The 16,877-nt window shown below is 43.5% G+C and overlaps 1 protein-coding gene across 1 annotated transcript in view; it reads right to left on the reverse strand.

Annotated features, from left to right (window-relative positions):
• Nucleotides 1-16,877, reverse strand: part of ARHGEF6 (Rac/Cdc42 guanine nucleotide exchange factor 6) — a 183,988-nt gene that overhangs the window by 100,082 nt on the left and 67,029 nt on the right. The window contains 2 exon segments of the mRNA XM_068247903.1: nucleotides 3,438-3,639; nucleotides 12,761-12,888. Coding sequence (XP_068104004.1) covers nucleotides 3,438-3,639; nucleotides 12,761-12,888 — 330 coding nt within the window.

Here is a 16,877-nt window from a genome sequence, read left to right on the forward strand (position 1 = left end):
GCTAATCCTCTGTCCCTTTTAATCTGGCCATACACTGGTCGACATGGCCAACAGATCATCATCAGAAAGGGATCTATCTGTTTGAATCCTTCCACACACTACAATCAGATTTTCAATTGATTTAAGCATGAAATCTAATGAAAATCTGTGCGCACTGCCTGCTGGGACCTGAGGTCTGTAGTTAGTGAATAACCTGTCCACTAGCGCATCTTATTTATACAGCCAGGGTCTCCTCATCTCTTCCTTCTCATGTTTGTCTCTGTGTCACGTGATAAACACAGAGGCCAAACACTACAGGCACTGAGGCATGTACCTTATGTGATCACTAGAGGCCTCTAGAGTCTGGCCTCTACAATTTGTAATGTGACACGGGCAGTTAGGAGAGAAGAGACAGGAAGGAAAGCCTGCCGGTGGAGAGAAGACATGCCCGGTGGACAGTTGAGAGTAAGCTTCTCTGCTTCCAACGCTGCTAGCGACGTGCTCCCAACCCACCGCCAATCGAGATTAAACTTTCATCAGGTGCAGTCAACCAATTCTGCCCAAAAATCAATCAGGAATTATTTGCTGCATTGATTTATAGCAGATTCCATCAAATTATGGAATAGGTCATAAAAAAATTGACAAGTGTATGGACACCTTTAGACATATACCCTAAACAAGCATTCAGATCATATGTTTGAAGTTTGACTAGATTTTATTAGACTAAATATCATTTGTCTGCATTTGTATTTCTGGGCCAGTCATAAGAAGCGGAAGGCTTATAACCAGGCAAGTAGCATTCTTAAAGGGGAACTGAAGAGAGAGGTATATGGAGGCTGTCATGTTTATTTCCTTTTAATCAATACCAGTTGCCTGGCAGCCCTGCTGGTCTATTTCTCTGCAGTAGTATCTGATGAAAACCAGAAACAAGCATGCAGCTAGTCTTGTCAGATCAGACTTATAAGTCTGAACCACTGAAACACCTGATCTGCTGCATGCTTCTTCAGGGGCTATGGCTAATAGTATTAGAGGCAGAGGATCAGCAGGGCTGCCAGGCAACTGGTGTTGTCTAAAAGGAAATAAACATGACAGCCTCCATATACCTCTCTCTTCAGTTCCCCTTTAAAAAGAAATAAAAATGTTAACCTCCGTACGAGGTAGCTAATTTGGGCACCAAGCCCAAACATTAAATAAAGCGCTGCCATAAACGGCAATGTAAATTTTAGGCTACGGTTGCATTGACTGAGAGTATATTTTATAACCACATTCCAGCTACCAGAGCAGCAGGTGGCGAGACTGTGTAATCAGCTCTAGGGTCAGCTATAAGGCCTCTTTTCCACAAGCAGTTTATCGACAGTGAAATGCCTCTCAAACCCTCACAACTGCTTGCTGCTGCCTGGTGATTGCTCGCTGCTGCTTGGTAACTGTTTGCTGAGCACACAGTTCAACTGCCTATGGAAATGAGTCCTTACATAGTCAAACTCCAGATACTGGCAATCATTCATTAACAGGCACCAGGGTTTGGCTATTATACAGTCACACACTGGTTCAGTTGAGGCACAGGTAGAGAGAGTGATTGGCCAATTATGTTATTCTAGATGGCGCTGCTTGTTCCTTCTATTAATATTGTACAAGAACAATCCTTCCACCTGCTGCTTCCTTTATTGCAGTGATGGGCCCCTTAACCCCACTGCCAAATTTCTGACACAATTATACCTTAAAAAAGTAAAAGAGCGCAGGTAATAAAATCTTAGAGTTGGACTTTATTGTCTAATAGTCAATGTAATTTTTCAACATACATATGAAAAGGTTATTCTTCCAAAGATACTGATACTTCAAAACTCCTTCCCACATCCAAACCACACAACACATACATACATGGGAGCTGTGCGGTGCTCTGAAGAAAAAATGTCAGCAATAAAATATTCTCATAAAAAATATATATATATATATGTATACGTATTGCGCATATATGTAGACAGTTGCAAATAGAACTTGCATAAAATGATCCTGTATAGGATGGTCACATACAGGTGCACTGTCACTTTTCCTGGAGGAATATACTTGAGCTGTATATATGAAGGGTCAGAGACCACTATAGCCAGTATACTTCAGGCAAGTGGATAATTAATATCTAGACTTGTGGGTAATAATCCCTCCAATGCCGCTCCACATTACCTACTTCCTTCGTGTAGTTCTTCGATCTACCGTACTGGCCTCACACTGTCCCCGTAGTGATCCCCGCCAGTAAACAGGTTGTAATACAGTCGGCGCGTACGCCCGGACGAGCGCTTCAACTCACGTTCCAGCTAGTTCTTCCTGGTGTGACGTCACTCGCTCTCGCGATAGTTCTAAGTCACTTGCGTTACAGTCGTTCTCACGGAGGGAGGAAGTGGATTGGTTATGCGTTCCACCTTGATTCTGATTCTGATGAAGACAATAGGATTTGTCGAAACATGTCAATCTGAGGTCTGGAGGGGCGCCCCAAAGACTTTTAAAAGTACCTAGATTGTAATCTGGAATCACCGTTCATCATCTTGCATAAAACTCATTGCGTACAGGACTTTGGAAGAATCAGGAAGGACTCTGGAATCAAGGTGGAACGCATAACCAATCCACTTCCTCCCTCCGTGAGAACGACTGTAACGCAAGTGACTTAGAACTATCGCGAGAGCGAGTGACGTCACACCAGGAAGAACTAGCTGGAACGTGAGTTGAAGCGCTCGTCCGGGCGTACGCGCCGACTGTATTACAACCTGTTTACTGGCGGGGATCACTACGGGGACAGTGTGAGGCCAGTACGGTAGATCGAAGAACTACACGAAGGAAGTAGGTAATGTGGAGCGGCATTGGAGAGTGATTGGCCGCGTTGCTCGGATATATAAGTTAGTGTTAGGCATAAGTAAGGGAAGTTCATGATAGGCATAGATGGGAGCATTAGTGTGAAACGTAGGTGGGAGGTTAGTGTAAGAGACCTAAGTAGGGATTTTAGTGTAAGACATATAGTAACTGTGTGTGGGGTAGGGGGTTAGTGTGAGACATAGGTGGGTGGGGGTGGGGTTGGAGTAAATGGGGGAGGGGGGATGAGTGTGAGTTATAGGCCATGGAAGCCAATAGTTTGAATATCAGTAATGTATTATTACCAATATTCTACTATGCACATGAATGCACCTCCATATGCCTCTTAGTACAGTTTCCAGTTTAAAGACATGCCATGTGGAAGCAGAAAGTTCAGACTAATGACAATTTCACTAGATTCTAATTATTCTATCTCCTTGTATATGATTTTAGATGCAGGGAAATGATTTAGTGCAGGGAAATTGTGCAATCAACTGGCTTTATCATCAACTGGCTTCATCAGCTCAAAGACTAAAAGAAATGGTGAAGCCACTGCGTGGTGAAAACTTTCCTTTTGGATATCCTGACTATGTAGACTTTTAATAATTCTGCAGTCTTACCATTGGACTTGAACTCTTTCACATAGTTACTGGGAAACCAGCCCATCTTGCCATTAAGTGATCCTTCCCACCAACCGCCCTCTTCCATTCGGGTGACATTGATGGTGTCACCTTTACAAAACGACAGCTCGTCTTCATTCTGCTGCTTGAAATTGAACTTTGCTTTGACAAGTAACTGAGTGCTGCCATTACTGGTCATGTCCTGTAAGATATCAAAAAAAGATGCATTATAGAAATAGCAGACCAATAACACTTAAAAAAACATATTAAGATGTAAAGCAAACCTAAACAAACCTTCTTCCACTCAATCTCTCTGCACGGTACCGTCTCACCTAGCTGGCAAGCACTGCAGAATCTGCCACCTACCTCTGCTTTATGGCTTTTGCTGTAAGCACAATATCCACAGTGCTTTTCCATCTAAGGGCCCATTCACACTTGGCTATCGCTAGTGTTTTTTTTTAACGCACTAGTGCAACTAAAAATATATGGCAGTGATCTCACTGCCCGGATCGCCGACGATTCGCAATTAGCGCCAAACGCACATGTGGTGCATGCTGCGTTTTTTGGAAAAATTTTGAGCAATCGCCACTCTAATGTTAAAGAAACGCAAATCGCGATCGCTCGAAAGTCACCAAAAAGTACAGTGAACATTAAGTGATTACCGCTCAAAAACACCTATGCTAATCGCTACCGTTCCAGACACTGAAGTGCTGCACAGATGCTCAGTTTATCTCAGTACAATCCTTGGTGACTATCCCATTTTAGGAATGATTGCTGCATGGACGCACTGATTGGCTACTGCTAAACAACTTGTTTTGTTCTGTGAAGGGAGCAATTAGTAGCTGGGGATTGGAGGCGTTAAACATATTTTTAGCACAGATTCATTAAAAGGAATCAGAGGCGAGAGTGATATGGGGGGCTGCCATATTCATTTCCTTTTAAACAATACCAGTTGCCTGGCTGTCATGCTGATCCTTCTGGTCAGTAGGGTCTGAATCGCACACCTGAAACAAGCATGCAGCTAATCTTGTCAGAAACATCTGGTTTGCATGCTTGTTCAGGGTCTTTTACTAAAAGTATTAGAGGCAGATAATCAACAGGACAGCCAGGAAACTGGTATTGTTTAAAAGGAAATAAATATGTCAGTCTCTGTATGTGTCTCACCTTGGGTTCCCTTTAAAGTGAACCCAAGGTGAGAGTGATATAGAGGCTGCCATATTTATTTCCTTTTAAACAATACTAGTTGCCTGGCAGTCCTGCTGATCTATTTGGCTGCAGTAGTGAACTGAATTACACCAATAACAAGCATGCAGCTAATCTTGTCAGTTTTGACAATATTGTCAGAAACCCCCGACCTGCTGTATGCTTGTTCAGGGTCTATGGTTGAAAGTATTAGAGGCAGAGGATCAGGAGGACTTTCAGGCAACTGGTATTGCTTAAAAGGAAATAAATATGGCAGCCTCCATATTATTCTCACCTCGGGTTCCCTTTAAAGGACACCTTTAGGCTCAGTCCACGCTTGTCCAGTTGCAGATCGGATCAGTTTTGGCTCAGTTTTTCAAAAGGTTATCCTTTTTTTAGCATACGTTTCCAGTCCATTTAAACGTATGTCCTTTCTTCAAATGTGTTTCTATTGGATAAGAGATGATGTTGAGGGGAGAAGCAGGCAATCGTTTTTTGTCTTTGTTTGTATGCAAAAGTTCTCTGTGTAGAGGGAGTTCCATTTTTGTGTAGCCTTTCACTACCCCTCCATGTATCCGAGGTCCGTGAAAAACCTGCAAATCCGGACTCACCGTTCAGTCTTTCAAAATGGATCCTGCGGATGCGTTTTTTTACTGTGAGTTAAGACGGATGCTATTTTATACATTGGTATCCGTGGCTCCGGTTTTGATCCGGGCCAAAAAGCTGAGTCACGGATACATTTAAATTAAATAAGTGTGAACCAACACTTAGTGAGGGGGATATGGAGGCATATTTATTTCCTTTAAAACGACGACCGTTGCCTGGCATCCTGCTGATCTCTCTGGCCCCAATGGTCTCTAAACCACACACTTGAAACAAGCATGTGGCAAACCCAGTCAAACATGTAAATCTGCATGCCTAAAAGTAGTGGAGGCAGAGGATGAGCAGAACTGTCAGGCAATTTTCATTGCTTATAAGAAAATAAATATGGCAGCTTCCACGTCCCTCTCACTTCAATTGTCCTTTAAAATAGTGAACAGGCGATTGCCAGAGTGTAATACCTGGTATACACCAAGCAATTTCCTGACAGACAGTAAAGTTGAATCAACTATTTCTGACAGGTCCAATCTGATTTCCGATCGTTTTTCTGATCGATTTTCCAATCACTTCTATACAAAATCAATCAGAAAAACGATTGGAAATCAGATCAGACCTGTTGGAAATAACCAATTCGACCCATCTATCTGACAGGAAATTGTATGGTGTGTACCAGGCATAACATTTTCAATGCACTCTTCTAAAACAGATTAGAGCAGAAACTTCTGCTCAGAAATTTCATAGAAAAACTCAGCAGGCACTCCGGTAGCTTAATTATTTGTTTATCAGATCAGTCTCATCACATGTTGTGGACTGTTCCCTTTTACCAAGTGGAGGGCGGCAACCTATACTGTACAGCTGAGTGATTTGATAAATAAATAGTTTAAAGTCGAGCTGAACTCTTGTACAGAACAGAAGGGAAACAGAGAAATGCACCCCCATTTGTGTCTAATCACAAGTTGCAATTTTATCTTAATCTTGTGTCACCTGATTGCCATGGCAGATAAGCTAATTTGAAAGCACAGGCTGTTACGATAGGTACACACTGGCTCCCACAGCCAAAAATGGCTCTTAGGCCTGGAACCCACTGAAAACCGCAAACGCAAAACGCAACCGCTAGCGTTTTGTCTGAGCGGTTTGCAAGCGGATTCATGCGCGTTTTTGGTCGTGTTTTGCAACATTGTATTTTTTTCCCCAGCGGGTGCCTAGCGTTTTGCGTTTTGCGTTTTTATCCTGATTGGTCCTGTGAATTATTTTTCATTTTGTTTACAGTGTGCTGAACCGCAAAACGCTAGCAAAACCGCTCAGTTTAGGTTTTGCTGAGCGTTTCTGCTAGTGTTTCAATACTTTACATTGAAGCGCTAACGCTCCCAAAATGCTGCAGGTCCTGCGTTTGCGTTTCTGGGAAACGCAAACGCTCCTGTGGAAGTTGCCCCATCCATTAACATTAGCCCAGCGTTTTGGCAAACTGCTAGCGTATCGCAGTGCTGCCAAAACGCTGCCAAAAGCGCTCCTGTGGGTTCCAGCCCTAAGACCACGTCCAACAGAAAAAACGGACCTGATGGAAAACTGACGTATACGCGTATAAACGTCACGTGACGTGTAAAACCGTAAGCATAACAACGTGTGAGCAACGTGTAAAAACGTATGCAAAAGGATTTAAAACAAGTGTGATGCATAGATTTGAATGCAGAAAACTGTAAAATTGTACGCATAAACCGTGGATAAGTGAGAATGCCTTAATATCCTAAAAAGATAAAGATATGCTCACAATGGTCACTCCCCTTAACCACTTGAGGACTGCGGGCTTTACCCCTCTTAAGGGCCAGACCCTTTTTTCAGTGGCGTAGCTAAGGAGCTGTGGGCCCCGATGCAAGTTTTACAATGGGGCCCCCCAAGCACTCTATACATAACAATTGATACGGCGCACCAAAACCTACCAATGGCAACTACAGTGTCAGAGGTGCAAGAAGGGGATGGGGAACAGTTTGTTAATGATTACCACTATTCAAAGTATCTATAGAAGTGATTATTATGAGCACAGGACCAATACTGTGGTTGTGGGAGGGCCCTTCGGGGCCCCTCTGGCCCAAGGGCCCCGATGCGGTCGCTACCTCTGAACCCCCTATTGCTACGCCCCTGCCTTTTTTCCATTCAGACCACTGCAGCTTTCACGGTTTATTGCTCGCTCATACAACCTACCACCTAAATGAATTTTGGCTCCTTTTCTTGTCACTAATAAAGCTTTCTTTTGGTGCTATTTGATTGCTGCTGCGATTTTTACTTTTTATTATATTCATCAAAAAAGACATGAATTTTGGCAAAAAAATGATTTTTTTTAACTTTCTGTGCTGACATTTTTCAAATAAAGTAAAATTTCTGTATACATGCAGCACAAAAAATGTGGACAAACATGTTTTTGATAAAAAAAAACCCATTCAGCCTATATTGGTTTGGGTAAAAGTTATAGAGTTTACAAACTATGGTGCAAAAAGTGAATTTTCCCATTTTGTAGCATCTATGACTTTTCTGACCACCTGTCATGTTTCATGAGGGGCTAGAATTCCAGGATAGTATAAATACCCCCCAAATGACCCCATTTTGGAAAGAAGACATCCCAAAGTATTCACTGAGAGGCATAGTGAGTTCATAGAAGATATTATTTTTCGTCACAAGTTAGCGGAAAATGACACTTTGTGACTAGAAAAAAAAAAGTTTCCATTTCTGCTAACTTGTGACAAAAAAAAATGAAATCTGCCACGGACTCACCATGCCCCTCTCTGAATACCTTGAAGTGTCTACTTTCCAAAATGGGGTCATTTGTGGGGTGTTTACTGTCCTGGCATTTTGGGGGTGCTAATTTGTAAGCACCCCTGTAAAGTCTAAAGGTGTTCATTGGACTTTGGGCCCCTTAGCACAGTTAGGCTGCAAAAAAGTGCCACCGTACTCAGGAGAAGTAGTAGAATGTGTTTTTGGGTGTATTTTTACACATACTCATGCTGGGTGGGAGAAAGATCTCTGTAAATGACAATGGTTTGATTTTTTTTTTTTTACACACAATTTTCCATTTACAGAGATATTTCTCCCACTCAGCATGGGTATGTGTAAAAATACACCCCAAAACACATTATACTACTTCTCCTGAGTACGGCGATACCACGTGTGGCACTTTTTTGCACCCTAACTGCGCTAAGGGGCCCAAAGTCCTTTAGGACTTTAGACACCCCAAGGTATTCCGTTAGGTGTATGGTGAGTTCATAGAAGATTTTATTTTTTGTCACAAGTTAGTGAAAAATGACACTTTGTGGAAAAAAAAACAATAAAAATCAATTTCCGCTAACTTTTGACAAAAAATAAAATCTATGAACTCGTCATACACCTAACAGAATACCTTGGGGTGTCTTTTCTAAAATGGGGTCACTTGTGGGGTTCCTATACCGCCCTGGCATTTTAGGGGCCCTAAACCGTGAGGAGTAGTCTAGAAAACAAATGCCTCAAAATGACCTGTGAATAGGACGTTGAGCCCCTTAGGACCTAACCTGCAAAAAAGTGTCACATGTGGTATCGCCGTACTCAGGAGAAGTAGTATAATGTGTTTTGGGGTGTATTTTTACACATACCCATGCTGGGTGGGAGAAATATCTCTGTAAATGGACAATTGTGTGTAAAAAAAAATCAAACAATTGTCATTTACAGAGATATTTCTCCCACCCAGCATGGGTATGTGTAAAAATACACCCCAAAACACATTATACTACTTCTCCTGAGTACGGCGATACCACATGTGACACTTTTTTGCAGGTTAGGTCCTAAGGGGCCCAACGTCCTATTCACAGGTCATTTTGAGGCATTTGTTTTCTAGACTACTCCTCACGGTTTAGGGCCCCTAAAATGCCAGGGCAGTATAGGAACCCCACAAGTGACCCCATTTTAGAAAGAGGACACCCCAAGGTATTCCGTTAGGTGTATGGCGAGTTCATAGAAGATTTTATTTTTTGTCACAAATTAGTGAAAAATGACACTTTGTGAAAAAAAAAACAATAAAAATCAATTTCCGCTAACTTTTGACAAAAAAAATCTATGAACTCGTCATACACCTAACAGAATACCTTGGGGTGTCTTTTTTCTAAAATGGGGTCACTTGTGGGGTTCCTATACCGCCCTGGCATTTTACGGGCCCAAAACCGTGAGTAGTCTGGAAACCAAATGTCTCAAAATGACTGTTCAGGGGTATAAGCATCTGCAAATTTTGATGACAGGTGGTCTATGAGGGGGCGAATTTTGTGGAACCGGTCATAAGCAGGGTGGCCTTTTAGATGACAGGTTGTATTGGGCCTGATCTGATGGATAGGAGTGCTAAGGGGGTGACAGGAGGTGATTGATGGGTGTCTCGGGGTGGTTAGAGGGGAAAATAGATGCATTCAATGCACTGGGGAAGTGATCGGAAGTGGTCTGAGGGGGATCTGAGGGTTTGGCCGAGTGATCAGGAGCCCACACGGGGCAAATTAGAGCCTGATCTGATGGGTAGGTGTGCTAGGGGGTGACAGGAGGTGATTGATGGGTGTCTCAAGGTGTGATTAGAGGGGGGAATAGATGCAAGCAATGCACTGGCGAGGTGATCAGGGCTGGGGTCTGAGGGCGTTCTGAGGGTATGGGCGGGTGATTGAGTGCCCTAGGGGCAGATAGGGGTCTAATCTGATGGGTAGCAGTGACAGGGGGTGATTGATGGGTAATTAGTGGGTGTTTAGGGTAGAGAACAGATGTAAACAATGCATTTGAGAGGTGATCTGACGTCGGATCTGCGGGCGATCTATTGGTGTGGGTGGGTGATTGATGGGTGGCAGTGACAGGGGGTGATTGATGGGTGATTGACGGGTGATTGACAGGTGATCAGTGGGTTATTACAGGGAAGAACAGATGTAAATAATGCACTGGTGAATTGGAATTGATAAGGGGGGAGTCTGAGGGCAATCTGAGCGTGTAGGCGGGTGATTGGGTGCCCGCAAGGGGCAGATTAGGGTCTGATCTGATAGGTAACAGTGACAGGTGGTGATAGGGGGTGATTGATGGGTAATTAGTGGGTGTGTAGGGTAGAGAACAGATGTAAACACTGCACTTGGGAGGTGATCTGACGTCGGATCTGCGGGCGATCTATTGGTGTGGGTGGGTGATCAGATTGCCCGCAAGGGGCAGGTTAGGGGCTGATTGATGGGTGGCAGGGGGTGATTGATGGGTGATTGACAGGTGATCAGGGGGATAGATGCATACAGTACACAGGGGGGGGTCTGGGGAGAATCTGAGGGGTGGGGGGTGATCAGGAGGGAGCAGGGGGCAGTTTAGGGAATAAAAAAATAGCGTTTACAGATAGTGACAGGGAGTGATTGATGGGTGATTAGGGGGGTGATTGGGTGCAAACAGTGGTCTGGGGGGTGGGCAGGGGGGGGGGGTCTGAGGGGTGCTGTGGGCGATCAGGGGGCAGGGGGGGAAATCAGTGTGCTTGGGTGTAGACTAGGGTGGCTGCAGCCTGCCCTGGTGGTCCCTCGGACACTGGGACCACCAGGGCAGGAGGCAGCCTGTATAATACACTTTGTATACATTACAAAGTGTATTATACACTTTGTATGCGGCGACCCGGGTGCTAGTAACCCGCCGGCGCTTCCGAACGGCCGGCGGGTTACAGCGTGAGGGGGCGGAGCCAGTCCCCGGCGGAGGTTCGCGTCACGAATGACGCGATCGCTCTGCCCATGCCCGTACAAGGACCGCCGCCAATTGTACATGCGGCGGTCCTTGCGGGATCCACTACCCGGCCGCCATTTGTACATGCGGCGGTTGGGAAGTGGTTAAGTACAAATACAGAGTAACTTTTCACATCAAAGAACATAGACAAATAGGGAAATAATAAGGAAAAATGTCATCTCAATGGTGGAGGAAAGAAAGAAAATTGGAACTGTATTTCATCAAGCCCTGTGCCATGTATATGGAATAACTAAAAAATGTTGATGGGACATTTACCAATCGATGGTGCACATGGGATATCTTATATGAACTTGTGGTTTATGTGTATGCATATCAACTTTTGTTTTGCCCTTCAACACATTTGTATAACAAGCTCTAATCAGCTATAGCACGCTGGTCTCCATTTTGAGTGCTGGGTCCAACATTTTTGCAAGAAAGACTGATGAACAGATTCAGAGGGACTAGAAGGGGACGTGTAGATCTAAAGCGATGCCAAGGATGTCTCTTACTATTGTAATGCTGTCACTGCACAGAAGTGGGAGAATATCATTGTCTTCAACAGAACATAGACCTCCTCTACAGCTGTTCTACTGTTTAACGAACAAATCTTTGTGAATTGAAGCCATTTTTTCGGTAAATTACCAAACTTCTACCGCACCTGTGAAAATCTTTATGTATAATGGAAAAAAATGTCTAAAATACCGAATGTGGTATTTTAACAACCTGATTTTTTTAATCGAACAGCTCTTTGAATTGAAGCTTAGGCCCCGTTCACACTTGCGTTTTGGCAAGTAAACGGACCGGATCCTGATCGGATCAGGACCGGATCCTGATCAGAACAGTACGGTTCCGATCCAGACCGTTTCTATCAGGCATGCATCAGGCTGCCATCCGGATCCGTGGGCAAAAAATAGTGAAATTTAAATAGAAAAATGTTGGGGTCAGCAGAAGGTGCACCTGTAGAATCAGGTTCCTCCGCTGTAGGCCTCACCTCCACCTCCGTCATTCTGCCAAACAGCTCCAGCACGTCTGTTACTGCTGCTCCACTCCAGACATGCTTTGCCCATGTGTCCCCATCCGAAATGGCCGCTTGGATACGCATAGGAAGTGGGGTAGAACGTCAGGTTTTTGTAGGCAGTGTGTTCTGTGCCTTCCATTCCCCATTGGTTTCTGTGTTCCGGATGGTGCTGTCAGGCTCAGGTCCGGCTCCGGTCCGGGTGCGTGGGCCGGAGATCCGGACCCAAAAAATAGCGCATGTTGGAAAAGTGTCCGGAGTCCGGATCCGGCTCCGTACTGTACGGAACGGACACGTGTGAACGTCCGCATTGACTTTGCATTGCTATGCGGAACGTACACTCCGTTTGTACAGCATACGGTCCAGATCAGATCAGGAAAATTCGGACAGGGAACACTAATGTGAACCGGGCCTTAAGTTCCAGCAACCTCCAGAGACCTCCTCACTGCACATCCACCTCAGTTCTACTCATCTTTCCCTGGTTTTCCAGAATGATGTTTGGGAAGTAGTTGGTGCTGAAACTTGGGTGCCAGAATACTTCTACGTCCACCAATGCATAGTCTGTCTCGAAAGTTGAAATGCTTACTGTGGTGACTGCCCTAGCTTATGCCCAACACCTTCTGAAAGACAATACTGCTGGATATATAAGAGGTACTTCTCAAGGTATTTTGGACAGTTGCATATACAATACTGCACTGCTCTCTGGACAAGGAGCTGGAAGTCTAAGCTACCTCTAGCTAGAATTCCACTTTATTTTACATGAAAAGCTTAAGGCTTACAGAGAGTAACATACCACAGGTTTTGACTGTCTCCTCACAACTCTTGATGAAGTGTCTGTTCCCTGAGGATTTGTCTGCATTGTGCTTGAAAAGCTATGCGGCTGCGAGAGGGATCGAGAACATGGCCTCTTCGGAGTCTGTTCTGTCAAGGAAACATACAAGCTGTTCATAAATGGCAATTTTTTTAAGTTTTTAAACCCTTAGGCTGGGTTCACATATGACATAGCGTGAAAGGCTGCGTTTTATGTCATGATTTATGTTAATGTTGTGCGTGTTTTTATTGTGTTTGAGGTGCGTTTTGCATGCATTTGTGGTTCGCATACACAAAAACGCATATGCGTTTTCCAAGCGTTTTTATATTTCCATATATGCAAATCACTTGGAAGACAACAGGAAGCGGAATCACAGCGGAAAAAAATATTTTTAGGAAAAAATACATGGAAAATGCATACCACTGCGTTCCGATTGACTTTCATTATGTGCGTTTTTGATGCATGCATGATTATTATACAACAAAACCAGAGTTTTAAAAAATGCAGGTTTGTAAACACATATGCATTTTAATATGAGTTTTTTCCTGCAGCCCATAGACTTCCATTAGCGGCACAAACGCAGCATTTTCCGCAACGCTAGCATTTCTGCTATGTGTGCACCCAGCCTTACTTTGAACAGCCCAAAACTGAACAATGCAAATGGTGAAAGCAATCATGTTAATCAGTGTTAATTCTATGTATTACCTTTAGTACTGAGCTTTTTATGTTAGGCCTCATCCCCATTATGTGCACTGCGCAATAACACAACATGCCAGCACACGGAAATGCCCTGATCATCCAACTCTATGGGAATGTTCCCATCCCTATGTTGCAATAAATTGGGCTATCCTAATGTGTCATCTGCAGCGCATTTCATGCAGGGACCATAGAAACTGACCAGCCTATGAAATAATGCACGCTTCTCAACATGCTCGGTATGCATTGCAATCCAGTGTGTGTGTGTGAACGGGACCTTTAAAATCTCATTTTGAAGCTATGCTTGCTTGCAGCTGTACACCGATCCATTATAGGACCTCTCAACTTTGTTGTTTCTGCTAGCAAATGTAGGCCCATTTTCCACAGTGGGCTGTACTCAAAAATGGATTGAGATGTAATGGGGCCCTACGCAAGGTAGTAGAATTGGGTCCCCCTTGTGGTCCTTTTGGTAAGCGGAAGTGAAAAGTGGTCAAAGAAGGTGGCAGATGAGCCTCTTGACACCCACTAGGCCCCAAGCACCTGCCTAGGTTGCCTGGTGGATAATCCTGCTCTAGCTGTACTGTGTGCTCAGTGAGCAGTTACCAAACAGCAGCAAGCAGTTGCCAGGCAGCAGAAAGCAGCTGTGAGAATTTGATAGTCTTTTCGCTGCCTATCAACTGCTCCTGGAAAAGAGCCCTTAAGGTCTTACAACGTCTCATCACTAGGGATGATCAAAGAGATGCAAATATGTCAGAGTTTATGTAAATGTAATGTAAATTTGTATGCAAATATATGCAACTTGAAAATGGACCAATCAAGTCTCACCCAGGTTTCAATTGATTGGTCCAGTTTCAAGTTGCATATATTTGCATACAAATTTGCATAAACTCAGAAGTATTTGCATCTCTTTGATCATCCCTACTCCTCACCTGCTTCCTAAAAAGTTCACTTGCAAAAGCAATTCACATTTTCTCTTGGGTTTTCTCCTAGGTGATATATTCATATCTGGTCAATAAGATGCCTTTTAAAGAGACTCTGAAGCGAGCAAAAATTGCTATTTTTACCTTCTAGTCTGCTTCAGTAGTTTCAGTAGATTTAAACTGCCACATCCCGAGCCAAAATGAGTGGTTTATACCCTCCAAATCCCGGGGCAAACATCCACGACTTACTTGGTCGTGGATTTTGCTGCCCGGGTGGGGCAGAGCTTTGAGCTGTAGCTCTGCCTCTACTGACGTCAATCGCCGTGCGGATCTCCGCCTCTCTGTGAAGGAAGACTGAGAGGGGCAGGGAGAGGCGGCGATTAGCGGCGATTGACATCAGTAGAGGCAGAGCTACAGCAGAAAGCTCTGCCTCTTTCAGGAAGCTCTGCCCGGATTGCCCCCCGGGGATTTGGGGGGTCTAAAGCCCTTGTGTTGGCTCGGGGATGCGGTGGTTTACATCTACTGAGAGTACTGAAGTGAACTAGGTAAAAATAGCAATTTTTGTTTGCTTCAGTTTCTCTTTAAGCCACCAGCAAGCAAGAAGATACCCAGAATAATTTTGGCAGTACTTTTTCGCCAACTTTTTGGTACTTTTTCAATTGCAGAGTTCTGAAAGATTATATTAAAATAACTAAAAAAAATATCTCCTAGGAGAAATCTCAGGAGACAAAGTGAATTGCATATGGGCCATAGTTTCTACTGTAATGCAGGGATGCTGGGAAACAGTTTGGCAACTACTGTTCTTCTAGTGTTGGCTTCCACATAGCAACACCTGATAAATCTATCTATCTACTCCAGAGAGTAGAGAAAGTCAGTAGTACTGTAGTTCCAAGCACATTAAACTCATAAAAAGGGTATTTAAAGTTCAGCACATTGCTTCCACATTGCTGACAATTGTTTGGAGGCAATACAGTATACACCTTTATCAAGGCAATATAATCAATGTCATGACACTGATGATATTGCCTTGATAAAGGAGTATATTGTATTGCCCTGAAACAACTGTCAGTACATGTCAGTGGTTATAGAAAAAACAGGGCTTGCTATCAAGTTGGGAGTGTTGGACTATTTTTGCTTTTTCATAAGGTGAAAACAACCCACGGGCTGTAGTAGTTAAAGCGGACCTGAACTCAGAGCTTCCTCTCTGCTCTAAAAGATAAGCAAAAATATAATAACCTTTAAAGAAAACAATTTGCTTGTTACAGCTTATAGAACTCATACTGAGATTTTGCGGCGTGGTTATTTGCTGGTATCCAGGGAGAACAGAAAGGGTTAACCTCCTAGGTTTACATATTAGCTCAGAATTTGGCAGACAGCTCAAATTACACTAGCTCTTTATTTGCGAAGGGAGAATTAGACAGGCTGTTCTCTATAAAACACATAGGGTGTATTTCTCTGTGTTATCCTTGTCTCCTGTGCAAGAGTGCAGGTCCACTTCAACAGTACTTTCAGGTATTCTGTATTGTGTGGAACATGGAAGCTTCCATCATTAATAAAAATTACCACCACCTATTGCCTTAGCTGTTCTTCTAAAGTTTGACTTGCATCCAGTAAAGTCTAAACAATTGACCTGCATTAATCACTCTGAATCAGTGACAGAGGTGGTATCATAGCCAAAGTTTCAACGCAACAGCCAAGCAAATAGAGAATCTGCAATGGTAGCCTCTACAACACACGTCAGGTTTTCTTACATTAGAGTATATTGAAACAAGACTAACATACAATGAGCTTCATTTACTATCATTGCAGAACACAGGAGAAAATATCTTTAACTCTTGCCTGGGTCATAGCAAACCATAGTGAGGGTTGCTGAAACATTAGTAAATAAGTGTCAGTGCTATTGTAGAAGCATCAACACACTCACTGCAATACCTTTTCCTTAATAAACTCAGGTCAGCCTTGATTTATTGTAATTTAAAATAAATTTCTCACCGTGGGTGCTGTACATGGTTAACATTTAATATGACGCAGGCAGAGTTGCTGTACATGGTTAACATTTGATATAACCCAGGTGAAGGCTGCAAACATTTTCGATCTACTAGCAAAAATTTTTTTAAAGAATCCAATCCAGGTTTTCTGTATGAGTAAGAGTGTCCACATTTGTCTAGCTTTAGTAAATCAACTCCATTGCCGGTCACAAAGATGATAAAACACAATGCGGAAGCAACATGGCAAAAGAAAAGAATAAGACGATGTACTCATACTTACAGCAAGGGTTATGTCGGTCAAAGCAATGGTGCAGCAAAAAGCTGTATGGCTACCATAGGTAAGAAACACGCTCTAGATGGAAACACCATAGGGTTCCATTTGTTGCCTTTGCATAAGTGTGAAAGTGACAGACTGGAGAGAGAATGAAGTAAAAAGCAGAAGCGAAGAGAAAGGGAGGGAGAAGGGAGGAGAGAGAAGGGATGAGAAGCAGGCTG

Source organism: Hyperolius riggenbachi, chromosome 8, assembly GCF_040937935.1.
Source record: "Hyperolius riggenbachi isolate aHypRig1 chromosome 8, aHypRig1.pri, whole genome shotgun sequence".
Lineage (NCBI taxonomy): Eukaryota > Metazoa > Chordata > Amphibia > Anura > Hyperoliidae > Hyperolius > Hyperolius riggenbachi.